Here is a 25,198-nt window from a genome sequence, read left to right as displayed (position 1 = left end):
GTTGGGACCAAGGCCTTCTTGCCTTCCCAGGCAGCATCACTCCAAGAATCCGCACGCCGGAGACAGGCTCAGACGATGCCATCAAGAGCATTCTGGAGCAGGCCAAGAAGGAGATTGAGTCTCAGAAAGGGGGTGAGTACCGGCTGAGGCCCCCAGCGCCTTGGACTAGGGAGGGGCAGCGCCTCGCCCACTTTTAGTCCATTCCAGAAATCCTAAGTGTGCCATGTGCCAGAGCTTCCACAAGCACAAAGCGTGCATGCCACCGCTCAGATACTGGCCTCGGTCCCTGCTGCCTTCACGATTAAATATCATCTTCCTGCCCCTTCTGTCTAACACGAACCCACTATCATCCCAGCCAGCACCCCCCTCCCCCCTCCCCCCCCAGGGCAGAGCCTCTGCCTTCCCCAGACTCCTGCTTACACCTTCCTACTCGCTGGTGAGCCACCTCCTCCAGGAAGCCCTCTACCCGGTCCACATGGATCGGTTCCCAGAAGTCACCTGTCGTGATCATGGCAACCAGACAGACTGGTCACGACTGCTGGCTCTGTGGTTTGTGTGATCTTGGACATGTTACGTAGCCTCTCTGTGCCTCTGTCCACTCATCTTTAAGATGGAGAGCGTGTTGGCACTGTGTGGAGATCTAGTGAGAGCAGAGGCAGGCAGGAGCCGGCACGTAGAAGGTGCTGCAGAAATAGTGACAGCAAAAATGACGGGCATGACTCCTCTCCCCCCGGCCTGCGCTGTCCCTCCCTTGGATCTGAGAGCTGCAGTCCCAGCCCAGCGCAGCCCAGCACAGCTCCTGAGCTGGAGCCAGGAGGTTGAGCGAGGATGATCCCCACCTCTCCTTGGGGTCTTCTGCCCCCTGGTGGCTGCATGGAGCACATGTGCGGTGTTGTGGGATGACCCAGGGCCCAGACTTAGTAGAGGCCAGGAAAACTGTCCCCACCCATGCAGGAGGAAGGGCCCTTCTCAGGAGAGGAGGGGGTACCTGTCACAGGTGGGGGGGAGGAAGGGGGGAGAACAGGTCAGCTGTCCTTGGTTCATGACACATTGTAGTAGAGTGTCATGCACAGCCCCCTGGGAGTGCGTGGATGTATTTACTCCTTCTCCATTCACTTATTCATGTGGCACGCTGAACCTCCGAGGCTGGAAAACACCCAGGGCCCCAGACCCCCCACAGCGTACTCTGTTTTTCCTATTTCTCCATTCGTTTGCAGTTTGTTGAAATGGTTTTTTCAGTAAATGACACTGGTTATTTTGCTTGCTTGGACACTTCGTGTGTCTTCTTCGCGGACTTGCTTTTTTGCCCTGTCTTGTGTTCTTAAGATTCGTGCTCTAGCCAGGCACCAGTGGCTCACGCCTGTCCTCCTAGCTGCTCAGGAGGTTGAGATCTGAGGATCTCAGTTCAAAGCCAGCCCGGGCAGGAAAGTCTGTGAGACTCTGATCTCCAATGAACCACCAGAAATCTGGAAGTTGTGCTGTGGCCTAAGCGGTAGAGCACTGGCCTTGAGCTGAAGAGCTGAGGGACAGCGCCCAGGCCCAGGGTTCAAGCCCCAAGACTAGCACATAAAAAACTAGAGGGGTGTCGCAACTGGTAGAGCACCAGCCTTGAGTGAAAAAAACGAGCAAGAACCCGAGGCCCTGAGTTCAAGCCCCAGTACTGGTGCCTGCGCACACTCACGCGCACACACGTGCCCACACTCACACACGTGCACGCACACGCACGCTCTAGCCGGTCAGGTCACCCAGCTGTCGGGGCTGAGGCCCGAGTCGGGACGGCCCGGTGGCGGGGTTGCGGGGTCCCGCGTCCTGACCCGGCCCGTGCGGTCCGCAGGCGAGCCGGGCGCGGCGGCGGCGGGCCCCGCGGCGGCGGCGGCGGCGGCGGGCAGCACGTCCGAGGCGGCCATCCGCGGCATCCTGGAGCGCGCGCGGCGGGAGATGCAGGCGCAGCAGCGGGCGCTGCTGGAGCTGGAGGGCGCGCGGCGGCCCGCGGCGTCGCCGCCGGAGCCGGAGCCGGGGCCCGAGCCGCCCGCGCCCGCCGTGAAGCTGGAGGAGGGCGGCCCCGCGCCGCGGCCCGCGCTGTCGCCCGCCGCCTTCGTGCAGAGCATCATCCGCCGGGTCAAGTCCGAGATCGGCGACGCCGCCTGCTGCCTGGAGCCGCCCTGGGCGCCGGGCCGCGCGCCTGCCTCGCCTGCGCCCTCCTCCGCCTCGTCAGCCTCGGGGCCGCCCGGGGCCCGCGGGGCCCGCGCCGGCGACCACGACGAACCCGACGACGAGGCCGAGGACGAGACGCGGCCCGAGCTCAAGGCCGAGGCCGCCGAGGCGCCGGGCGGCGCGCGCGCCCCGTTCCCGCCCTTCGCGCCGCGCGCGCTGCGCCCCACGGTGCCGCCGCTGACGCCCGAGCAGTACGAGCTGTACATGTACCGCGAGGTGGACACGCCCGGCCTCACGCGCAGGGTCAAGGAGAAGCTGGCCAAGAACGGCATCTGCCAGCGGGTCTTCGGGGAGAAGGTGGCGGCGCGGGAGGCGGGCACACCCCATCCCACCCACCCACCTCCAAGTCCTGAGCTCCACTCACCTGCCCCCTTGACCTGACTGCTCTCCTGTCCCCTTACCTGTCCACCTGTCCCTTCACCTGTCCTCCCTTCTCCCCTTACCTGCCCCCTCACCTGTCCATCCACCTGCCCCCTCACCTGTCCTCTTTCCTCTCCCTTTACCTGTCTACTCTCCTGTGCCCCCAGGTGCTGGGCCTGTCGCAGGGCAGCGTGAGCGACATGCTGTCCCGGCCAAAGCCCTGGAGCAAGCTGACGCAGAAGGGCCGGGAGCCGTTCATCCGCATGCAGCTGTGGCTGTCAGACCAGCTGGGCCAGGCGGGGGCTCAGCCGCCCAGCGCCGCCCAGGGTGAGCGCACCCCTGGGGCTTGCAGTCCCGCAGGGTCCCCTCCCCCGTGGCTGCCGCCCTGGGGACCCGGCCCCCACCACCTCCCTGCGCTCATCCCTCCTCAAAGGACAGCGGCCAGCAGAAGACACCCCATGCCCCAGCTTTGCCCACCAGTGAATGAGGGGCCCTGCCACACACAGGGTCTGGTTGGTCTCAGCTGCACAGGTTCAGCACCCAGCACAGAGCGCCCCGCCCTCCCCTCTGCCCCCCACCCGACACCCATTCCTCAGGAGGGGTGGCGGGCTGAGCTTTGTAGGGTGAGGAAACCGCCCCAGAGAGTGCCCTGGAGCTCGGGTACCCTGGCTTCCTCCTGCTCTGCGGGGCCCTGGCGGCCCCCAGCGCACACCCTGTGGCCTAGCGCAGGCCACCCAGTCTGCGCAGTCTCTCACTCAGCCTTTTCCGCTCAAGGCGGGCACAGCGCCACTTCTGGCTTTCTTGGTTGAATGGAGATAAGAGTCTCATAGGCTTTCCTGCCCAGGCTGGCTTTGAACTGTGATCCTCAGATCTCAGCCTCCTAAGGAGCTGGGATTACAGGTGTGAGCCACTGGTGGTGGTGCCAGGCTTAGTGATAGTAACTCTGGTCTCTTGGTTAAGGGATTGCCACCGTGAGTGACTGAGATGCCCAGTCTCCCCAGGGAGATGCAGGGCACCTGGAAGTGTCCCCAGGGTGGGTCCCTTCCTTGCAGGGGGTGACCACCCTCTGTCTCTGTGGTCCACAGCCAGTCCCCTGGAGCTAAGGTCTTCACCATCGCCACCCCCAAGCCCCACGGGGCCAGAGAAGAGCTCCCCAGAGCCCCTGAGCCTCTCTCTGGAGAGCAGCAAGGAAAACCAGCAGCCTGAGGCGCGCCCGGGCACCACACCCACCGGGAAAACATACTCCGGCCAGGCCGTAGGGGGCATCCAGGAAATTGTGGCCATGTCCCCCGAGCTGGACACATACTCCATCACCAAGAGGGTCAAGGAGGTGCTGACAGACAACAACCTAGGTATGCGGCCCAGGGTCAGGGAAGCTGCCCCTGCCTGCCCAACTCCCACCAGCCTCAAGGAGAGTGTCAGGGGTGGGCGTGGGGGCTGAGGGAGGGGAGTCCCCAGGCCCTTGAATCCAGCCCAGAGTGCCAGCCGGTCAGCCTTGGTGCCTGGGCATGGTAGTGCACACCTATAATCCCAGTTCTTAGGAGGCTGAAGCAGGAGAAGGGAGGGTGTGTGTGTGTGTGTGTGTGTGTGTGTGTGTGTGTGTGTGTGTGTGTGTGTGTGTGTGTGTGTGTGTGTGTGTGTGTGTACGTACGTACGTACGTACTAGTCTTGGGACTAGCACTCAGGGCCTGGGCACTATCCATGAACTTCCTTTACTGGAGGTTAGCCCTCTACTTCTTGAGCTACAGCTCTACTTCTGGCTTTTAAAAGAGTTTTGGAGAGCTGGGAAGGTGGCTTCGTGGTAGAGTTCTTACCTAGCATGTGTGAAGCCCTGGGCCCAATTCGTCAGTACCACATACGCGGAAAGAGCCAGAAGTGGTGCTGTGGCTCAAGGGGTAGAGTGCTTTGAGCAGAAGCAGCTCAGGGACAGCGCCCAGGCCCTGAGTTCAAGCCCTAGGACTGGCAAAAAAAAAAAAGCTCTGAGAAGCCAGGTGCCTCGGGCTGCAGGCGGCCAGCAGATTGCTGGGTCAGGAAGGCCGCGGACAACTGCAAGAATCTCCCCGCTTACTCCAGAGCCACACGATCAAGGTTGTGGCTGTGAAGTTTGCCAGTCATTTTTATTTAGGAATTCCCTAGAGTTGAGGAGCTGTGAAGGTGGCAGGCGCTGCTGGCCGCCGTCCAGCCCCTGCCCAGGCTGCAGAACGTTCCCAGCGCCCCAAGTGAGGCCCCCCGTCCCTGCCCCCCCCCCCGCAGCCTGCGTGACGGCCCCCGCCCCCCATCCCCAGGGCAGCGGCTGTTTGGAGAGAGCATCCTGGGGCTGACGCAGGGCTCCGTGTCAGACCTGCTGTCCCGGCCCAAGCCCTGGCACAAGCTGAGCCTGAAGGGCCGGGAGCCGTTCGTCCGCATGCAGCTGTGGCTCAGCGACCCTCACAACGTGGACAAGCTGCGGGACATGAAGAAGCTGGAGAAGAAAGGTAAGCGGGGCGGCGGCGCGCCAGGGCCCAGCCGGCACAGGACGGCCGGAAGTCGCGCTCCCAAAGAACTGGGTGATTGAGACAGCCACCCCCACCTCTGTCACACACACACACACACACACACACACGCACGCACGCACGCACGCACGCACGCACGCACACACACACACACACACGCCCCCCCCACGGCCTTGTCACCCTCGCTGCCTGCTATCCAGACACCTACCAGCAGAGGGCAGGACTGCCCCGCAGATGGGGTGAGGAAGGGATTGAGGCCCCAGGGGCCCCTCAAAGGCCCGCCTCCATGCCCTGAAGGCCAGGCTCCACCCCTTACAGGGCCCCACAGAACAGGGGAGGGGAGGCAGCAAACCAGAGCAGTGCTTTTTTGTGTTCGTTCGTGATTGGGGCCAAGATGTGCCCTGCCCTGGGGCTCCCCACAGCCAGCAGGCTGGCGGTCCAGTGGAGGGGGTGGGAGAGGAGTGGGGAGCCCACCAGAGGGTCATTGAGGGTGAGGGCTGGCTGGCCATCGCCCTCCAGGCTTCCCCATCCCCCAGAGCAGCAGATGGGGTGCGCGGGGGCCCCTCAGCCTCCCTCCCTCCCCGCCAGCCTACCTGAAGCGCCGCTATGGGCTCATCAGCCCCGGCTCGGACCGCGAGTCCCCGGCCACGCGCTCTGAGTGCCCCAGCCCGTGCCCGCCGCCGCTGGAGCTGAGCCTGCTGCAGGTGAAGAAGCCCCGGGTGGTGCTGGCGCCCGAGGAGAGGGAGGCGCTGCGCCAGGCCTACCAGCTGGAGCCCTACCCCTCGCAGCAGACCATCGAGCTGCTGTCCTTCCAGCTCAAGCTCAAGACCAACACCGTCATCAACTGGTTCCATAACTACAGGTGGGGGGGCGCAGGATCATGGAGGGGGGGGAGGGGATCGTGAGGGGGGCGTGGGATCATGAGGGGGAGCCTGTGGGATCGTGGGGGGCCTACAGGATTGCGAGGTGGGGTGTGGGATCATGGCGGGGAGCACGAGATCATAGGGGGAGCCCACGGGATCACGGCCCCCCACAGGATCGTTGGGGGGGAGAGGCATGGGATTGCAGTGGGGGGGTGCGGGATCGTGGGGGGGCCCACGGGATCACGAGGGGGTGTGGGATCATGAGGGGAGCATGTGATCGCGGGGGGCCCCCACGGGATCGGGGAGGGGAGGGGCATGGAATTGCAGAGGGGGGGCATGGAATCGCAGGGGAGAGGTGCGGGAGGGCAGGGAGATTAGACTCAGGAAAACCGGGCCAGCCTGTGTCCCACAGAGGTGCCGACCACCCATCCACACAAGATGTCCACACAGCGCCACTGGCCACCATCCAGCCCGCCCTACGGCTGCCCCTAGAGGGGACCAGGAGATGAGGGAAGAGCGCGTGACGCAAACAGGCTGCGAGATAAATAGGGCATTTATAAACCGACAAAGTGTGTGTGGGGGGGGTCCCAGCTCACACCTGTAACTCTAGCTACTCAGGAGGCTGAGACCTGAGGATCGTGGTTCAAAGCCAGCTGGGGCAGGAAAGTCCCTGAGACTCCTATCTCCAATGAACCAACAGAAAACCAGAAGTGGCGCTGTGGCTCAAGTGGTAGAGCGCTCGCCTTGAGCTGAAGAGCGCAGGGACAGCGCCCAGGCCCAGAGTTCAAGCCCCACGACCGACCAAAAGAAAAACTCTAATCATCCAGCAGGCGCCTCACTGGCTTGGGGTCCCCCACTCTTAAGGCCAAGGAAAGCCTCATCTCCCTGGCCCGCCCCGCTTGCCAAGGGCTATGGTCTCCTGTCCTGACTGCCCCAGTCCGCTCTGGGCCCAGCCAGCTCCAGGGAGACCAGGCTAAGCACCACCAAGCACCATGTGGTACAGAGAGGGGCAGCCCCCATCCAGCCCAGTGGCAGAATGAAAGTCTTGACCTCTGGGAAGTAGAAAAGTGGGGCTGGGGTGGGGCGGGAGGCCAGACACTGGGGGTGCTCAGCCTGGGCATTGGCACTGCGCAGACCTGAGGTGAAGCTGGGCTGTGTGGCCTTGGGCAGGTCACTTCCCTCTCTGAGTCTCCTCTGCATTTACAGAGCACTCGACCTAGGTCAAGTGAAATAAGCGCAGGTGTTAAGCACAGGGTACACTGTGGCTGAGACTAGAGTCTGCCAAAAAGAAAAAGACATAGGTCCCACCAGCCCCTTCCCTCGTGGCCACGTAGATCGTTCCCCTGGGCCCAATGGTCAGCCCGAGACAAGGAATAGGGGCTGAGGGTTAGGGGAAGGAAATTCTGCCTAAGGAACCTATTGCACAAGAAGCAGCATTTAAGCTGGGTTTTGAGGATGGATAGGAGTTTGTATTCTCCAGATGTGAGTTGCAGGACATGCATTGGGGTGGGTAGGAGTTTGCAGAGCTTGCTGTGCGCTGGGCATGGCAGAGGAAGAGCCCCACACAGCTCGGCCTGAGCACAGCCAGGCCGCGGCGCTCACGCCCGTCTCTGTCCCAGGTCCAGGATGCGCAGGGAGACGCTGGTGGAAGGAGCCCAGGATGAGCCCGAGCTGGACCCCGGCGCCCGGCCGCCCCGCCACGGCCCCCCAGACCCCACCCCGAGGAGCCCCACGTCGGAGGCCGAGGAGCAGAAGCCAGAGCTGAGCGAGCTGCGGGCCTGCAGGGCCGGGGCCGCACCCCTGCCCGCCCCGGACGGGGCCCGCGTGAGGGTCAAGCAGGAGCGGACCGAGGAGGAGGGGGGCTGTGAGCCCCAGGACTTGGGGGAGCCGGACCCAGCCCGTACTGCCCCCAAAGAGGAGCACGCGGACCCTCCGGGCAGCGAGGAGCTCCCTAAAGGGGCGCTGGGACCCCTCCTTCCCGCGGGGCTCCCCCCAGACTGCCCTTGGCAACACCCCTGCCACGAGGGCCAGGCCGGGCCTCGGCCGCCCGCCCTGGAGTCCGAGTCGTCCCGCGGCAGCCTGGAGGAGCCTCCCACCCCGCCCTCCACGGCCTCCTCACCGGGCCTCGGCGCGGCCTCCGTGTCCCCCGTGTCCCCCGTCCCCTCATCCTCGGGCCCCCTGCCCTCCCCCCCCAGCGCCCCGCCTGCCAGCGCACCCAGTGCCAGCCCCACGGCCAGTGCCAAGGTGAACCCCAACTTGCAGCGGCGGCATGAGAAGATGGCCAACTTGAACAGCATCATCTACCGGCTGGAGAAGGCCGCCAACCGGGACGAGGCCCTGGAGTGGGAGTTCTGAGCCTGGCCTGGGCGGGGACGGCCTCCGCCCTCTGACCTCCGACCTCCAGATGCCAAGGCCACCCTGCTCCCTCTGCGTTCCTCTCGTCGGATGATGGGGAGCGATCATGGGGCAGGGGGAGCAGTGCCCCCTGGGAGGGCTGAGGACCCCCCCATCCCCGCCCTGAGCCCCACTTGGGAGGCAGGACCCACCCACCACACGCTCACCAGAGAACTCCAGACTCTTTCCGAAAAACAGATATTTATAGACCTCTTTTAGCTATTTTAATAAAGGATCCTTTGGGCTTTATTCCCAGCCAATGCTGTTTTGATATCACAGAGAATTAGGCATCAGGACGGTGTCACAACGATGGGAAAAGCGCACACTGAAGCTGTGTCTTTTTTTTGGTTTTTGTTTTGCCACTAGATGAGATTAAGGAAAGACAATTGTTCAAAGCCATCACCAAACACTGAGACTCACCACATGTCCATCACCTTTGAGTCGCGGGTTCTGGGTGACCACGCGTGTCTGTGAGACCCTGGCGTCGTTCCTGCTGTTCCAGAAAGCCTTGCCGGAAGAGAGAAAGTCCAAAAGACTCTAAACGAAACCTTTGCGTCGCTGAGGGCGCGTCCCGTGCTGGTGGTCTACAATCTCCATGACAGGATGTGCCGTCCTGGTGCAGCAAGTAGAGATGGGGCTGTTCCCAGCGGGAATGGTGCAAGACAAACTGCTGCTCACGGTGCTGGCGCCCCGGGCCTGCGGCCACCAGGAGTGCACGGTGCGTGTCCAGCCCGTGAAGCTGGACCGGCGCCGAGTGTGCCACGTGAGCCTGAGCAGCTCCACCTCCCAGCCCGGCCATAGCTGCACTGGCAAGTTTGTCCACTGGTACATACAAGCCGGGGCATCCCAGAGAATCCCGGCCATCCCCTTTGCTCCTTGTGTTTCTAGAAGGTTCCAGTGAGGGTTAGCACCCAGCACCAAACCTCAAATTCTGGAGGCCAGAGCCTCATCCCCTTGGATCTTCTTGCAGCTCCCAAGCCCCAAGAGCCCCGGGGGGAGGGGCAGGCCTCAGCCTCCGGCCCCGGGGGAGCTTCTTCCCATGTGTCCCACACAGGTTTGAGGGGTGAAGGCACAGCCACCATATTGGTTGATGACTCTCTCTCTTTCTCTCTCTCTCTCTTTCTCTCTCATCAAAATTCTGTGGAGAGCCAGGCACCAGTGGCTCACGCCTGTAGTCCCAGCCACTCAGGAGGTTGAGATCTAAGGATCACAGTTCAAAGCCAGCCCCAGGAAAGTCCATGTGATTCTAATCTCCAATTAACCAGCAGAAAGCCAGAAGTGGAGTTATGGCTCAAGTAGTAGAGCACCAGCCTTGAGTGGAAAAAGCTCAGGGCCAGCAGCCAGGCCCTGGGTTCAAGTCCCAGGACTGGCGCTCACGCAGCTCTGCGGGAAGACAGCTGGGTGACATGCGGCTGACCTCGCAGGGGACACTTCCAAACCACACGGGCAAAACTTGGCTAGCAGAGAGAGACAGATGAGGAACATTCCAGAAACACCAACTCGCGCACCAGGCCCAGGCTGCCGTCCACACCGAACTCTGCCTCTGCGCGCCAGGCTGCACATCCAAGTTTGCGCTGCACGCATTTTTATCCAGATGAAGGTATTTTTATATTCCAACAGCAGGGAACAGTGACCAGACCTCACGCATCCTCCTCCGATCTGGAACAAATGGAACATCTTTCGGCCACCACTACCCTCTTGCCGGGAGACACCCAAGGGAGAGTGCAGGAATCCACACCTCCGCCAGACTCGAACTTGGAGCCGTCCCTGTGGTTTTAGAGCAGCGGGATTTGACCAGCACTTCGTCTCGTCTTTGGAACCCAGAACGGAATCCTGCTACTGCACCTAAAGCCTCAAGACCCAGGAACAACTTCCTCCTTCACCCCCTGCAACGGTAAAAGAACACACACACACACCACGCACACACACACACAAACACGCGCGCGTGCGCACACACACACACACACACACACACCAAGCTTTCTATGAGAGATTGATGAACTTTGTTTAAAATTTTAAAAGAAATACATTCTGTACACAAGTCACTAAATACAGAATTGTATAATAATCGTGAGTGTCTGCCCCTCTGTCCTACAGTGGGAAATCCAGGGGGCCCCTGGGGCTCTTTGTTTTTGTTTTGATGAGTACTAAGGCATGAACTCAGGACCTTGTCCTGCAGCTTGCTCGTTTATGACTGGAGCTCTTCTACTTGAGCCAGAAATGGAGTCCTGCTTTTGCCCGGTGTGCTGCAGATGAAGTGTCTTAGGCTTTTCTGTCCGGGCTGGCTTTGAACGGTGATCTTCCAGATCTCAGCTTCCTGAGTAGCTAGGGTTGTGTGAGCCACCAGTACTGAGCTCAAAACTGCTTTGTTTTTTTGTTTTCAACAGAAGGGTTTTCCCTCTCCCAGGGCAGCTGAGAGCAGGAGGCCGCCTGGGCAGAACGCTCCCCAGGCCTCCTCTCCAGCACCGGCGGGTGCCGCCGCCTTGCTCGCTGGCTCGCGCTGTCCTCCCAGCTACACTGGCATGGATAGACAGGGGGATCACAGTCCAGGTCCACCCGCCTGCGCATGAGAAAATTCAAGACCCTGTTTGGAAAACAAAGCAAAATGGGTTTTGTTTGTTTTTGCCCACCCTGGGGCTCTCAGATCTGAGTCTCCTGAGTAGCTGGGATTACAGGCGTGAGCCATTGGCCCTGTGAGATTCATACCTCCAATTAACCACCAAAAAGCAGGAAGTGGCGCTGTGGCTCAAGGGGTACAGCACTAGCTTTGAGCAAAAACAGCTGAGGCAACACCCATGCGGGGAAGGAGGCAGCCTTGGGAGCCGCCTGTGTGGTGCGCAGCGGGGGTGGGTGGGGTGGGGTGACGTGGGTGGCTGGCTGGACCCGCGCCCACTCTCATCGGTGCCCACAGGCGTGGGCGCTCGGAGCAGCCTGCCCCGCCGTGCGCTCCGCTGGGTGGCGCGGGCTGGCTTCCCTCCAGACGTGGAGCATGGACCCCGGTTTCCTCATCGCCCCAGGCTGAGGGTGAGGAGGGGCGCTGGGCCTGTGGCAGTGCAGTTTCCAGTGGCTCTGTGGTGGGGCTTGTGGTGATAAAATGACCCTCACTGTGACCAGGCCCAGACACGTGGTCTAAACCGCCCTCGCACCCCAGGATGGCTGTGTCAGGTCCTCAGCAAGTGATCCTCCCTGCAGAGGCTGGGCCGTCTGACTCGTAGAATGGCCCCTCCGGATGCCCGACCCTCGGCACTGGGCAGGGGCTGGGGGCACGGCGGATAGGGGGCAAGACCTCTGTCTCCTGGGAGCATGTCACCCATGAGGGGTAGCATTCAGGCAGGGGGCGGGTTTCCGGGGAGTGGCTCTCCATTCTGGGTCGTAGGCCTGGCCCTTCGTCCCAACTGAATCCGTCCGGCAGGTTCCGCCTGCACCTGTCATCAGACACACAGAAACAGCTCCAAAGGGGGCTTGGTGGCTGCAAGCCCCCTGAAGCCAACCAGGAGACAGCCTGGAAGGACTTGAGGGGGGGTTGGATGGACGCTGAGCGTAAGCCATGTGCCCACCTGACTAGTGTCCCCCCAGAACTCCCCTGAGCTGCCTCCTGCTGTTTCCCCATCCTGTGCCCTAATGGTGGCAGGGGTGCCGGTGTGACAGTCGCTTCCCCACCCCCACCCATCGGCTTCAGTCCCAGAGGGGAGGCACCCCCAGCTTCTGACCTCAGAAGTTTCCATTCCTTCCACACGCGGTCTTATACTTCCCTCACCCTAAATCCACAGCTTCCTGAATACACTGATTTTTCCAGGCTGCCAGGGAGACCTGGGGCCCATGCCACAGTCCCACACTAGGAAGGCTTGGAACCTAGTCCACCATGGGTGGTTCCCTTGTGGCCAGGCCCTTCTCTTTTGTGGAACCCATCAGCCCAGCAAGTCTGAGAACTGAGCCCAGGCACGCAGGTGCCCACTGCAGACATCACCAATGGATGCAGCAAGTCTGAGAACTGAGCCCAGGCACGCAGGTGCCCACTGCAGACATCACCAATGGATGCAGCAAGTCTGAGAGCTGGGCCCAGGCACGCAGGTGCCCACTGCAGACATCACCAATGGATGCAGGCTTGCCCTTCTCAACTTGCACAGGGCCACACAATCAGGAAGGAGAAGAGCCACTCGTGCTCTGTGGTGGCCCCAGTCTAAGGCCTTGATCTTGGGAATCTCCTGCCTCAGCCTCATAGTACTGGGATGAAGTCACAGGCACGGCTACCACACCAGTTCCACCTGTGCTGGCACTCCTGACTTCTAGGTGAGCACAGGTGCCCCCTGAGCCTCAGGCGCCCAGCCCTGTGGGCCAGTCCCCTTTCCCCTGGGGACACTGCCGCAGGGTTCAGCTGTGTGACCCTGGCAAACACCCCACCCCCTCTGGATGCCATCAGTAAGCAGGTGAACGGGTGTCCCCACCCGCCACCTCCCTGGACCCGCTCTGGGCTCTGCCCAGCTCAATCTGGGGTTAATTTTAGGATAACAGGGCTAAAGAAGGCAGGAGTGGGGGCGGGGGAGGCATTCACTGCTCCTCACTTAGGAAGTGGGGGTGAAAGGCTCAACAGGGGATTTGCTGGAGGAAAGAACACAAACCACCACTCAGTGAAGGACATTTATTGTGGCCCTTGTCCCTCCCCCGCTGCGTCTCTCCATCCCGCACCTGCGCTTTGGAGGAGGGGAGCACCTCACCCCTACTCGGGGTACCAGGCCCACTGTACCTTTACAGCCCGCAGTCCTGCCGAGCCTGGGGTCCGCGCCCGCTAGACCCCAGACCGGAGCCTGTGACCAAGAGCGCGGCCGCCACCACGTGGCGGGCTGGGAGGGGACGGGGGGGGGGGGGGCGATGGGCCCCGGCCGGGCGCGGGTGACTCAGCCTGCGGCCAAACACCGGCGGCGGCCCGGTGCCCCTGAACCCGCAGGGAGCCAGGCGCGAGGACGGGCGGGGAGGCTGGGGAGGAGGTGTCCACGTGCCCGGGTGGGCACGGAGACTGTAAACAACCCAGGGCACGGGGCCCACCCGGCGCTCCTCCCGGGTGAGGAAGGGCACTGCGGTGAGAGGTGGGGCCAGACCCCCGGGACACTGGAGGCTGTGGCGGCTCCTGGGGGCCGCAAGCAGCTGGTTTGGGGCACCGTCCCGCCCTGGGCCCTCTCCGCGCAGGAGGCACCGCGGGGCGGCTGGAGGCTGCCCAGGGCAGAGGCGGGGACCCGGCCGCAGGACGCGGCGAGGCCCGCGCCCCTCGGGCAGCTCCGGGGAGCCGGGGCAGCGGTCGGGCCGGGTGTGGCCCTCGGCGGCTCCTCCACCTCCGCCGAGACCCAGCACCAGGGGCGCTGGGCCGGCGGCCGGCTGGCGTCCTGTGCCGGGTCACAGCCGGGCCCCGCGGGACCCGAGGCCCCCCAGGCCGGGCCGCCGGCCGCTCAGAGCTGCGCGCGGCTGCGCCACTGGGTGCGCAGCGCGCGCACCTCCTGCCCGTACCACTCGTGCAGCCGCGCGAACGGCGCCGCGGCGGGGGGCTCGGGGGTGGCCGAGGCCCGACGGCGGGGCGGCAGCGGCGGGCGATCGCGGCGATCCGGGACCACCGGGGCCTCGGCGCTCCAAGCCGCGCGGCCCTCGGCCTTGCTAGCCTGGGCGGGGCGGTCCAAGGGTCGGCGGGGCGGGGCTCGGGGCGGGGCCTGCGGAGGGGGCGGGACCTGGAGGGCCTCGGAGGGCGGGGCCGGGGCCTGCGGAGGGGGCGGGGCCTGCAGGGCCGGGGGCGGGGCGCCGCCCGCGCGCGCCGCCGCCAGCTGCTGCTCCAGCTCGCGCACCACCAGGCGCAGGTAGGCGAAGCTGGCGCGCGACAGCGCCTTCACCCAGCCCTCCAGCGCGCCCTGGCTGTCGGCCGCGAGCACGTAGGAGCGCGCGCGCGCGCCCGCGAAGCGCACGGCGAAGGCGAAGGCGAAGTGCGCGGCCTCGGCCAGCTCCACCGTGCAGCCCTCGAGCACGATGACGCCCAGCGGCTCGGGGGCCGGCGCCGCCTCGGCCGCCGCCTCGAAGTAGAAGAGCATGTTCCCGCGCAGCACGAACCAGCGCCGCTGGAAGGCCGCGTGCCGCCCGCCGCGCTTGTGCAGGAAGCCGGCCCGGTCCACCGGCGCGTCGCAGGTGGCGTAGCGGGCCAGGCTGCGCTCGTCCAGCTTCATGCTGCGCCCGGCCCGGGCCGCGGGGCCGCGGGGTCGGTGGGGGCCCCGCTCCCCTCACCGCCGCACCTGCGGGAGGAAACTGAGGCTCGGCCTGAGGGGGAAACTGAGGCACGGAGAGGTCGGGCACCGGCCCGGGGTCACACAGCTCGCGGGGCAGAGCTGGCACACCACCATCCCCGGACAAGACCCGCCCCGCCGGGCCCGGAGGGACACACGGACCTACACGGCAGGGGCTCCCCGGTAACTTCGCGACCTGGGGAGGCGGCCGGGCCCTCGGCGCTGAGAGCGGCTGGAAAGCGGCAGGTAAACATGCCAGGAAAGAAGTCTGCCAGGGCCGACTGGCTATGGAAGAAGGAAGTGTGACAGGGAGGGCGTGTGGAGTGTTGGGGACCGGAACAGCATTTGGCTTTCCCGGGGAGCCCGGCGCAGAAGGTAGAAGGTGAGGAGGGGCCTGGCGTGTGAGGAGAGGGCGGGACGGGCAGAAGAAGAGCATGTGCAAAGGCCCTGTGGTGGGAACTACTGGTGAGCTTGGGACAGCCAAGCTCATCTCTCTCTGGCTACAGGCACTGAGGATGGCGCACAGGCCCAGGGCGGCCACTTGGAGCACGAGCCCTGGACTCCTGCTTTCCAGCCTCTCCCTGTGTAGGGTGGTAGCTACATTTTTTAAGAGCTTGGTATGCACCAGGCACCTAATGAATGCTCATTTCCTTGCCTGGGTGGTGTCCTCTTAAGGCCTGGAGGAATGGGGCCAGGCAGGCCGGCCTTCCTTCCTTCCCACCTTCGGCCACTCCCCGAGGCAGTCAGAGCGGCTGGAAGCTGAGACCACCTTGTTCTGAACCCCCAGTGCTAGGTGTTCAGTCCCCCCCTGACTGCCCTGAGCTGTGTCGCTGCACACAAGCTGCCCGTCTCTGAGCCCCAGGTTCTCTCCCTGCATAAGGAATCCCCAACCCACAAACCCAATCCCGTGTGGACGTGACCCCAGCTTGCCCACTTCCCTCAGGCCCCTCCAACCTCTCCAGCCTCTGCCCGTCTCACACGACAGCCGTGTCCTCTGCAGGCTGTGAGCTCCGGGGCACACCGTCGGCCTCTCCGGGCCCCTGTTTCTCCATCTGTGAAATGGGATCACAAACTAAGCCAGGGTTTTGAGAAGGACACAGTCAAGCTCATGGTGCATTTTTTGTTTGTTTATCTTTTGTGCCAGTCCTAGGGCTTAAATTCAAGGCCTGGGCACTGTCCCTGAGCTTTTGCTCAAGGTTAGTGCTCTACTTACTACTTGCACCGTAGCTCCCCTTTTGACTTTCCGTGATTCGCTGGAGATAAAGAGTCTCACAGATGTTCCTGCCCGGGCTGGCTTTGAACTGCGATCCTCAGATCTCAGCCTCCTGAGTAGCTAGGATGACAGCCATGAGCCACTGGCACCCGGCTCATTTTGATTTTGTTTGCAGGGCCAGGGATCAGACTCGCGTCCTTGTGCATGTTAGGCAAGCACTGTATCACTGTTCTATGTCAGGCCCACTTTCTTGACTTGTGAAATAGGTTTCACTATGTAGCCCGGGACTGCCCGGGACTCGAGCCTTGCCACCGCCCTGCGCTGGGACTGCAGCAGTGCACCACCACACCCAGCACTGTTGGCCCAGCTGGCTGTCTTAAGCCTACCCTTTGTTCCCACCACCGGGCCTTTGCACCTGCCCTTCCTTCTGCCCATCCTGGCCCCCCCCCCCCCCCCCCCCCCGTCTTCTCACTAGCTTCAGGTCTGTGTTCACCTGTCACGGGAGGCTGGCTTCCTCAACCACGCTGTGAAAACCAGCTGTTGTCCTGTTCTGTCTCCCGGCCTCACCCCTGCCCTTGCTCTGCCTCCGCCTGTCCCCTGCAGGGCAGGGTAAGATCCAAATCTCCCAAACACTGTGAAACCCTGTCCCCACAGAGGGATCCGGTTAAAAACCATAGTTCCTCTGCGCTCCACTCCTGAGGCTCTGCACTTTTCTCAGAGTAAAATCCAGTCTTCCCCTGGCTTCCCTGCTGCCTTCCTCCTCCTGTCCCGCCGCCCCTGGTTAATCAAGCGCCCAGCAGTTCCCGGCCCCAGGACCCTTGCACTGGCCCTCTCCCATGCTGTCCCACGACCCTGCCTCAGAGGGAACACCCCCTTTCCTCAGGGAGGTGTCCCCCACCACCTCAGCACAAAAGACCCCCCAGTCACGCTCCTGTTCACCAGCCCGCCTTTACCTGGGTAATTTCTGGCTGCTTGGGGTCTTCCGTCTGAATCACAGTGCCTGGCCAGCGAAGGAGGAATGCAGCGGTGACCTCTGAGAGGCTCAGCCTTGTGGCACCCAGCTCTGTCCCCCACCTTATATCCAGGGATGAAAACTGAGGCACAGAGGAATGGTAACCAGAGATCAGGGCTGGGGGCTGATCTCGGGGTCTCCCTGCCCTGTGAAGAGCAAAGCCCCTCATGTACTACTGCACTGTGGGGCCTGCAGGCCCCCCCCTCCACCAGCAACACAGGGGCGGCTCTGGGAGGAAGGGGTGCGCTGGGAGCCAGCCTGGAGGCAGCACCTGGTCCGGCTGCTCCCTGCAGGTCCAGAGTCCGACAGGGGCAGTGGCCAGGCAGGAAGCGGGAGGCCCTCCGCTGGCAGGGGAGGGCCCTGGTGGAGGACCCAGCCCAGGTCAGCTCCGCTCCCTCAAGTGGTAAAAGGGCTGCTGAGAGTTCTGTGAGCTCAGCTGCACTAGTGCCAAGGCGAAGCTGGCAGTGCTCACCGCAGTGCTCGGCACTGAGGGCGGAGGAGGAGGAGGAGGAAGAAGGAGGAGGAGGAGGAGGAGGAGGAGAGGGAGGAGGAGGAGGAGGAGGAGGGAGGAGGCCGGGCTGGGCAGTGCTCACCTGTAAGCTCAGCACTGGGGAGGAGGAGGAGGGGGAGGAGGAGGAGGAGGCCGGGCTGGGCAGTGCTCACCTGTAAGCTCAGCACTGGGGAGGAGGAGGAGGGGGAGGAGGAGGAGGGAGGAGGCCGGGCTGGGCAGTGCTCACCTCAGTGCTCGGCACTGAGGGCAGAGGAGGAGGAGGAGGAGGGGGAGGAAGGAGGAGGGAAGAGGCCAGGCTGGGCAGTGCTCACCTGTAAGCTCAGCACTGGGGTAGAGAAGAAGGAGGAGGAGGCCGGGCTGGGCAGTGCTCACCTGTAAGCTCAGCACTGGGGAGGAGGAGGGAGGAGGAGGGGGAGGAGAGGGAGGAGGAGGAGGGGGAGGGAGGAGGCCGGGCTGGGCGGTGCTCACCTGTAAGCTCAGCACTGGGGAGGAGGAGGGAGGAGGGGGGGGAGGCCTGCGGGAAAGGACCGGGCACTGCGGGAGGACGGAGGGACGGGGGGGGGGGGGGAGAGGGGCGCTGCCGGTCCCGGCCGGGGGTCGTTGGGGTCCCGCCTCGCCCGGGGGAGGAGCCCGAGGGCTGTGGGGACACCCGGGGAAACAGAGGCACGCAGCTTGGCCCCAGCTTGGGGCCGTGGGTGTGGCGGACACACGCGGGGAGCGGCCCGCCCGTGCCGCCCGGCCCGGGGCATGGACACCGGGGCCGCGATCGTCCGGCCCCGACCCGCAGCCTGCGCCCCGCGCTCGGCGCTCGGCTCCGGCGGGAGCGCGGGGCGGCCGCGGCCGCCTCCCCGGGCCCGGGCGTCGGGGGGCGCGGCCCCCGGCGGCGCGCCCCGCAGGCGGCCCCCCGCGCCCCGGCGCGTCGGCCTTACCTCGCGGCGCAGGCCCCGCTGGGCCGGGCCCGCAGGGTGGCGGCGGCGCTGGCGCTTTGTCCCCGGCGGCCGCGGGCCAGCGCGGCCCGGCGGAAGGAGGCGGGGCGGCCGGCCGGAGCGGCGCGCGGCCACGCCCCTTTAACCCTCCGCGGCCTGCCGCCGGGGCCCGCCCCGCGTCCCCGGATTGGCCAGTCGTATGAGGCCACGCCCCTAGCGGCCACGCCCTCGCGAGCACGAGCTGGAAACCTCTTAAAGAGACCGCGCCGGGATCAGGAATCTCCGGGGTCTTGTCCAAGGAAACCCGGGATTCCTTTTGAGCTGTGTAGTCTCGATGGTGAGGCCGCAGACTCGCAAACCACGGCGGCCCCGGGCCCGTGGGGAAATCCCCGAAGTCTCCCGCTTGCCCGACCTAAAAATGCTAACTCCCAGGCGTATTTGAAACATAACTAATCCTAGAAAATGTGCGATTTATTGGCAAACAAGCAAAGACTAAGCTGAGTGGTTCCAAGACGAGGCCCGTGCGGTGTGTTCCAAACCCAGCAGATACCCGGGTCCAGCCCCTAGCTCCAGGTGCAGAGGGAAAGGGCTGGAAGTGGGCGGGCCGACGGCCCTTAAAGCAAAGGCTTGGCCTCCGGGGCTCCTGGGTCCCGGGAAAGGTAAGAGCGGCGATGAGCGTGAGTCAGAGGCTCCGAAGGAAGCGCTCCCGGGTGTTGCTTTTCTTCTTCTTTTTTCTTCTTGTACAGTCCCAAAATAACTCAGTTTCCACCCCTGGATCCCTTACTTCCCGTTCCCCGGCCTCCCCACTTCCCGATACCCCTCCCTGGCCAGCCCGAGCCCGAGGACAGGAGAGAACCGGATTGGCCGGGATCCTGGGTTCATTCCACAGGGGAAAATAATGTCCCAGCCTTCGGAGGGACCGAGGCTGGATATCCACGGGGAGAACTTCCCTCACCCCTGCCCCCCCATGCCCACACGACCCTGCCCAGCTGCCCGCGCCCTGAGGAACGGACTCGGTGTATGATGCTGGGGAGACCAGGCCTGTTGACTGTGGAAGAACAGATGCTCTGAACCTGGACACACACACACACACACACACACACACACACACACACACACACGTTTCACAGAGACCACAGACACCATCGCAGCATGGTCAGAGCATCTGTCCACCTGGCCATCGTGACTGGTTCAAGGAGGGACAGGTGACCCAGGTGGAGCCAGTAAGGCCCAGCCCTGAGACTTGGTTAAGTGGGAGGAGCCCCGATGGAGGTAGATCCAGCCTGCAGGCAGAGGGTGCGCAGAGGGGGTTTTCCTAATCTAGACCCTCACCAGGGGAGAGAAACACCAGGCCTGTGAGCAGGAACTCAGCTTCCATATGGGTGATGGAGGCAAAGCAGAGTAAAACCTGGGCGCCTGACCTGCCCCTGACCTCCCCCCCAACGACACTCATGACAAAAGAATAATTTCAAGGAGAATGTTGGTGTCCATGGCAGTCCAATCAACTGTCACAAAACCTCCACTTCAGCCAGGTGCTGGTGGCTCACATCTGTCATCCTAGCTACTTAGGAGGCTGAGATCTGAGGATTGCAGTTCAAAGAAGAAAGCCTATTAGACTATTATCTCTAATGAACCACCAGAAAACCAGAAATGGAGCAATGGCTCAAGTGGTAGAGCTTCAGCCTGAAGCAGAAAAGCTCAGGGACAGTGCCCAGGCCCTAAGTTCAAGCCCTACAACGTGGGGGCGGGGGAAGGGAGCCTCCACCTATCTGGTTGCAAATGATTTTGTTCATTTTTGAGACACGGTCTTGCTGTGGTGTCCAGAGTGCCTGGAACGCGAGATCTCCAGCCTCTGTCTTCTGAGGAGTGCTGGGCCACTGCTCCTGGCTCTCACCATCTTGTCACTTCAGGGGCCCCTGGCTCTCCAGGTCCACTTACCTGAGCCCCTGGTGACTGACCATCTCCCGTCTGTCCAGTTTTTGATAGTTCAGGGGTCACACAAGAAGTGGCCCCAGTCCATACCTACTTCCTTTCTTTTCTTTTTCTGCCAGTTGTGGGGCTTGAACTCTGGGCCTGGGCGCTGTCCCTCAGCTCTTCAGCTCAAGGCTAGCGCTCTACCCCTTGAGCCACAGCGCCACTTCGGCTTTTTCTGTTCATGTGCCACTGGGGAATGGAACCCAGGGCTTCATGCATGCTCGGTAGGCTCTCTACCACTGAGCCACCTTCCCAACGCCTTCCTTTTATCTCAGGACCGGGTAGTCACCCACTCTGTGCAGAACCGACCCTCCCTGCAGGCAGATGGTGGCTGCGTGGCCAGCGTGGCAGCCGGTGGCCGGGGCGGGAGGGGGCCGCGGGGGCAGACCGGGGCTGTGGTCCCTGCTGCCAAGTCCCGATGGTTTTACCTGCAAACCGCGTCGCCGGCCCACTTCCCGCCCGGAGCCGCTGCCCCTCTGGCCAGGCCAGCGGCAGGGCTGCCCCACCACCCGCACAACGCCCCGCGCTCCGGACCGCCGCGGGTGAAGCGGGAACCGTGCGGACCGGGCGGGGGCTCCGGGAAGGCGGGAAGCGACCCCACAGGCAGAGCAGCCGGCGACCCCGCCCACCCCGAGGCCACGCCCCTCCCAGAAGCCCTCGCGCCGCCCGCGGGCGCAGAGCCGGCCAGGTGTCTGGCTTTCTTCTTGCTGCTCAAGGTCAGGTCGGGACTTGAAGGACGGCCGCGCCGAGGCTGAGTCCCCGGCCACGCCCAGGCGGCCGCGGGCTGGGCGGGTCTCCAGGTGGCTTCCAGAGGCGGGCGCCTCGGGTCGCGGGCGGCCTGGGCGCTCGGAGCTGGACCAGAACTGTGCTTTACGCGAACCAAGCGAGTTCCCGGTCCAGCTCTGCGGACCTGACCTCGCTGCGCCCCGGCTTCCCTCCAGCCTGGCCCCGACTCTCTAGGATCTGACGGCTGAAGCTGGCTGGGAATGTGCTGGGTTTTTCTTCTCACAACCAGCTTAGGAAAGGTTTTCTTCCCAGCTCAATGTACAGAGTAAGAAATGTAAGGGCCGGACGCCGGCGGCGCGCGCCAACGGTCTGAGGATCTGAGGATCACGGTTCAAAGCCAGCCCGGACAGGAAAGTCCGCGAGATCTTATCTTCAACAAACTACTCAGAAAAAGCTGAAAGTGGCGCTGTGGCTCAAGAGGTAGAGTGCTCGCCTTGAGCACAGAGAGGCTCAGCCCGGGCTCTGAGTTCAAGCTCAAGACCGGCAAAAAAAGCCCCACACAAGCAAGCAGGCTTCAGCCAGGGAGAAATGACTGTCCTGTGTGGTAGAGAAGGCCCAGAGTGTGAGGAGGAGATGGATTTCAGATATGGCTGGATCTGGGTACACAACCACTGTCATAAGGACTCAGTTTCTCTGTCTCTAGCTGTCATGGTGCTCTGGGTTCATTCTCAAGCAATCTGTCTTCTGGAAGCTTCTAGAAGCATCTGACTGAGATCATGTCTTCACCGGCTGCTCAACCAAGTCTGGAATTGGTTCTGGTTGGCTTCGTGGTCATCCTGGAACCAGCCCATCACTGGATGGGGTGGGAGGGTCAGCCCCCAGAAGCCATCGTGAACTGTGACTAGGAAGAGGTGCTGCCCCCAGAATGTGGGGACATGGCTGGGGGTGGGGGCGGCACCCATGCCACCCTCGTGGGAAGCCATCAGCTGGTGATCTGGCCCCGCGTGGGGAAAATGGAACAAAGGAGCCGACTGTCCTCCCACCCCACCCGTGCCTTCTGCTTCCCTATCCCTGCCTTCTGCTTCCTCTTCCTCAGGAGGAAGCTTGATCAGCTCCAGGGCTCGTGCTCCTGCGGGGTCAGGCTGGGCGGGGAGAAATCGGATAAGCCCAGAACCTGCCCCGCCAGAGCCCCAGCTCAGACCCACGAGGGACGAGGGACGCCAGCTCTCTGTCCCTAGCCAAGGCTAGAAGAGATGTCTTCCCTACGGAATTAGGGCGTCCTTAGGCAGAGGTCACATCTCTGGAGGTTTTGAAGGCTGTATAGGAATTTACCGAGGAAAGGAAAGGGGGTGAGGGGACTGGCAGTCATGGGGAGGCAGGAGGCCACTGAGCCTGCGCGTCAGGGTGCGGGGTTAGAGAGGAATGGGGAGCAAGGCGGGTTAGGAGTGGGAGAAGGCGAGGCCTCTCCTGAGACCTGGGCCTGGGATGGAGACGTTACTAGAGCACTTGCTGTGCAGCCTCTGATCCTATGGGGGGAAAACAGCTCTGAGCGCCCAAGTCCCCGAAGGGACAGAATGGCGGCCCGAACCTGTGTCCCCGTTACGGTGTCCTCACAAAGGTGCGGTGGCATCCAGCCAGGAACCTGGGAGGATTTGGGGGCGCGGAGCAGGGCCTCCCCGCCCAGGGGTGCAGGGCCTAAGGGGCAGGCCCTGGGTGCAGGAGCTGCGGCCTCAGGCCAGGCCACGAGGGGGCGCGCGAGCGCCGCCGCGGGTCCGCCCGCAGGCCCCGCCCCTCCGCCCGCCAGGCCCCGCCCCTCCGCCCGCCAGGCCCCGCCCCGGAAGCGTGCAGCCCGGGTGGGGCGCGGGAGATGCAGAGCCCGCGGAGAATACAAGGCCGCGTCTGGGGGCGCTGCTCCCCGACTCCGGCCCCGCCTGGTGGCGCGGGCTTCCCGCCCATCAATGTTTTGGGGGGTCAGCGGCCCTGGGGATCGAACTCGGGGTCGGGCCTTTCCGCTGCGTCGGGCTCCGCCCCGGCAGCTTGGGGCTGAGTCCCACCGACCTTCCCGCCTGGCTGGCTTTGAACCCTGAGCCCCAGACTTCAGGCTTCTGAGTCCGTCTTCGTTTGTGCCGGTACTGGGGCTTGAACTGGGGGCCTTGTGTTCGCCCTTGGCGCTCCCCGCGGCCTGCCTGCCGCAGGCTGGGAGAGGCCTCAGCCGCCGGCCTGGCTCGCCAGCCCGGCACCCGTCTGCTGGTGCTGTACCACTGGAGCCATGCCTCCGGTCTTTTGGCTGGTTATTACAGACAATGTGGACTTTTTCCCTCTGGCTGGCTTTGAACTTCCATCCTTCAGCCCTCAGCCTCCTAGGTAGATAGGATTACAGGTATGAGCCCAACACATGTGCTCCCCCCCCCCTCCCAGCCTCCAGAGCAATCCAGACTGGGCTTGGAACTCATGGTCCTCCCTTCCTCAGCCTCCTCAGGGTGCAGATTACAGACAGGCATCACCACCGAGTCTGGTCAAGACTGTCCACCCTCTTCTTGTGCCAAGCTTTGTGGTGGGTTTTGTGGGGGTAGAAAAGGGAACCCAGGGTTGGGAAGATGGCTTAGTGGTAAAGTGCTTGCTTAGCATGCATGAAGCCCTGGTTCCATTCCTCAGTACCACATACACCAAAGGAGCCAGAAGTGGCGCTGTGGCTCAAGTGGTAGAGTGCTAGCCTTGAACAAAAGAAGCTCAGGGACTAGTGGAGGGCGGAGGAGAACAAAAGGGAAGAGGAAGAAGAAAGAAAAGGGAAGCAGGAGCTGGTGGCACGGTGGCATCAAGCCGTGGATTTAGCAGGGCTCAGCACATTGTCCTTCAAGCCCTGGAGTGAGGTGTAGGCTTCAGACCACTCTGGCTCAAAGCTGGACAATCCCTTTTGAAACTCTCCTTTAGCCTGGGGCAGACCGGTGGAAGCCTGCACAGCCAGCTTAGCTGTCTGGAGGCTGAGATCTGAGCATTTCTGTTGTAGTCCAGCCCCAGGCAGGAAAGTTCCTGAGCCTCTTATCACCAATTAACCTTCAAAAATCTGGTAGCGGAGCTGTAGTTCCAGTGGTAGAATGACAGCCTTGAGCAAAAGAGCTCAGACAGTGCCTAGCCCTGAATTCAAGCTCTTTGCCAGTGTGAATAAATGACAATGATTAATAGTTGTTGTATTATTTATCTTCACTATTAATTGTACAACAGCCAATAGCAACTTATCATTACACAGATCAGTTAACTTTTTGTTGTTGTTGTCAGTCGTGGGGCTTGAACTCAGAGACTAGCCAGTCTCCTAGCTTTGTTGCCTAAGGGAGCTCTACCACTTTGAGCTCTACTTCTAGTTTTCTAGTGGTTGATTAAAGAGTATCATGGACTTTCCTGTCCGAGCTGGCTTCAAACCAGCCATGAGACTCCAATTAACCACCAAAATGCTGGAAGTGGAGGTGTGGCTTAAAGTGTTAGAGCACTAGCCATGAGCATAAAAGCTCAGGGACAGTGAGAAAGTCCTGAGTTCAAGCTCCACACCCCCCCCCCAAAAAAAAGTCTTATCTCCAATTAACCAGTTAAAAGCCAGAAGCAGAGGGGTAGAGTTCCAACCTTGAACATAAAAGCTCATGGGCTAGGCAGTGGTGGCTCCTATCTGTACGCCTTAGTGACTCAGGAGGCTAAGATCTGAGGATTGTGGTTCAAAGCCTGCGCAGGCAGAAAAGCCCATGAGACATTTTTTATTTTTTGGTCGGTTGTGGGGCTTGAACTCTGGGTCTGGGTGCTGTCCCTCATCTCTTCAGCTCAAGGTGAGCGCTCTACCACTTGAGCCACAGCACCACTTCTGGTTTTCTGGGGGTTTATTGGAGATAAGAGTCTCAGTGGCTTTCCTGCCTGAGCTGGGTTTGAACTGCGATCCTCAGATCTCGGCCTTCTGAATTTACAAGTGTGAGCCATTGGCACCTGACCCCATGAGACTCTTATCTCCCATTAACTACCAGAAAACTAGAAGTGGCCCTGTAGCTCCAAGAGGTAGAATGCTAGACTTGAATGGAAATACGTGGGGACAGTGCCCAGGCCCTGATTTCAAGCCCCAGGATGGGCATGCACACACACAGCATTCACATAGTGACACTGATGATTTATTTATTGGCTGGGTCATTTTCCTTTAATACGAATGCAGTGATCACTGGCACTGCTGCATTGAGTGTGGTTCTTCTCACTCGCTGTCTGCTTGAGGGTCAGTGGCGATC

At 62.5% G+C, this 25,198-nt stretch overlaps 2 protein-coding genes across 22 annotated transcripts in view; one reads left to right on the top strand and one right to left on the bottom strand.

The window, feature by feature from the left end:
* Positions 1-10,377, top strand: part of LOC138840915 (homeobox protein cut-like 2) — a 123,717-nt gene extending 113,340 nt beyond the window's left edge. For 11 of the 15 annotated variants that reach the window (XM_070041340.1, XM_070041336.1, XM_070041331.1 and 8 more), the window contains 7 exons: positions 31-132; positions 1,835-2,511; positions 2,742-2,901; positions 3,660-3,926; positions 4,860-5,048; positions 5,655-5,928; positions 7,549-10,377. In XM_070041340.1, the coding sequence (XP_069897441.1) occupies positions 31-132; positions 1,835-2,511; positions 2,742-2,901; positions 3,660-3,926; positions 4,860-5,048; positions 5,655-5,928; positions 7,549-8,284 (2,405 nt within the window). In that variant the 3' untranslated portion in view covers positions 8,285-10,377. The remainder of the gene's footprint in view (positions 1-30; positions 133-1,834; positions 2,512-2,741; positions 2,902-3,659; positions 3,927-4,859; positions 5,049-5,654; positions 5,929-7,548) is intronic. The other 4 variants (XR_011376270.1, XR_011376271.1, XR_011376268.1 and 1 more) reach the window with 4 other exon arrangements.
* A 2,571-nt stretch (positions 10,378-12,948) lies between these two features.
* On the bottom strand, positions 12,949-18,339 carry LOC138840913 (sesquipedalian-1-like). Of its 7 annotated transcripts, none has more exons than XM_070041324.1 (4): positions 18,246-18,339; positions 16,747-16,951; positions 15,535-15,632; positions 12,949-14,589 (listed from the first exon to the last, which is right to left on the bottom strand). In XM_070041324.1, exon 4 carries the CDS (start codon positions 14,521-14,523, stop codon positions 13,765-13,767), a length of 759 nt encoding a protein of 252 aa, XP_069897425.1. In that variant the 5' UTR covers positions 14,524-14,589; positions 15,535-15,632; positions 16,747-16,951; positions 18,246-18,339; the 3' UTR covers positions 12,949-13,764. The 7 variants fall into 7 exon arrangements, with proteins under 7 accessions (XP_069897425.1, XP_069897424.1, XP_069897428.1 ...); XM_070041323.1 differs by having other exon boundaries at positions 16,747-16,887; XM_070041327.1 differs by lacking the exon at positions 18,246-18,339 and adding an exon at positions 17,689-17,707 and having other exon boundaries at positions 16,747-16,887.
* Between the last annotated feature and the right edge of the window lie 6,859 nt (positions 18,340-25,198).

Source organism: Dipodomys merriami, unplaced genomic scaffold, assembly GCF_024711535.1.
Source record: "Dipodomys merriami isolate MVZ:Mamm:240054 unplaced genomic scaffold, mDipMer1.0.p SCAF_307, whole genome shotgun sequence".
NCBI lineage: Eukaryota > Metazoa > Chordata > Mammalia > Rodentia > Heteromyidae > Dipodomys > Dipodomys merriami.
Note: the sequence above shows the minus strand (reverse complement) of the source record. Positions and strands in the feature narration are given on the sequence as shown.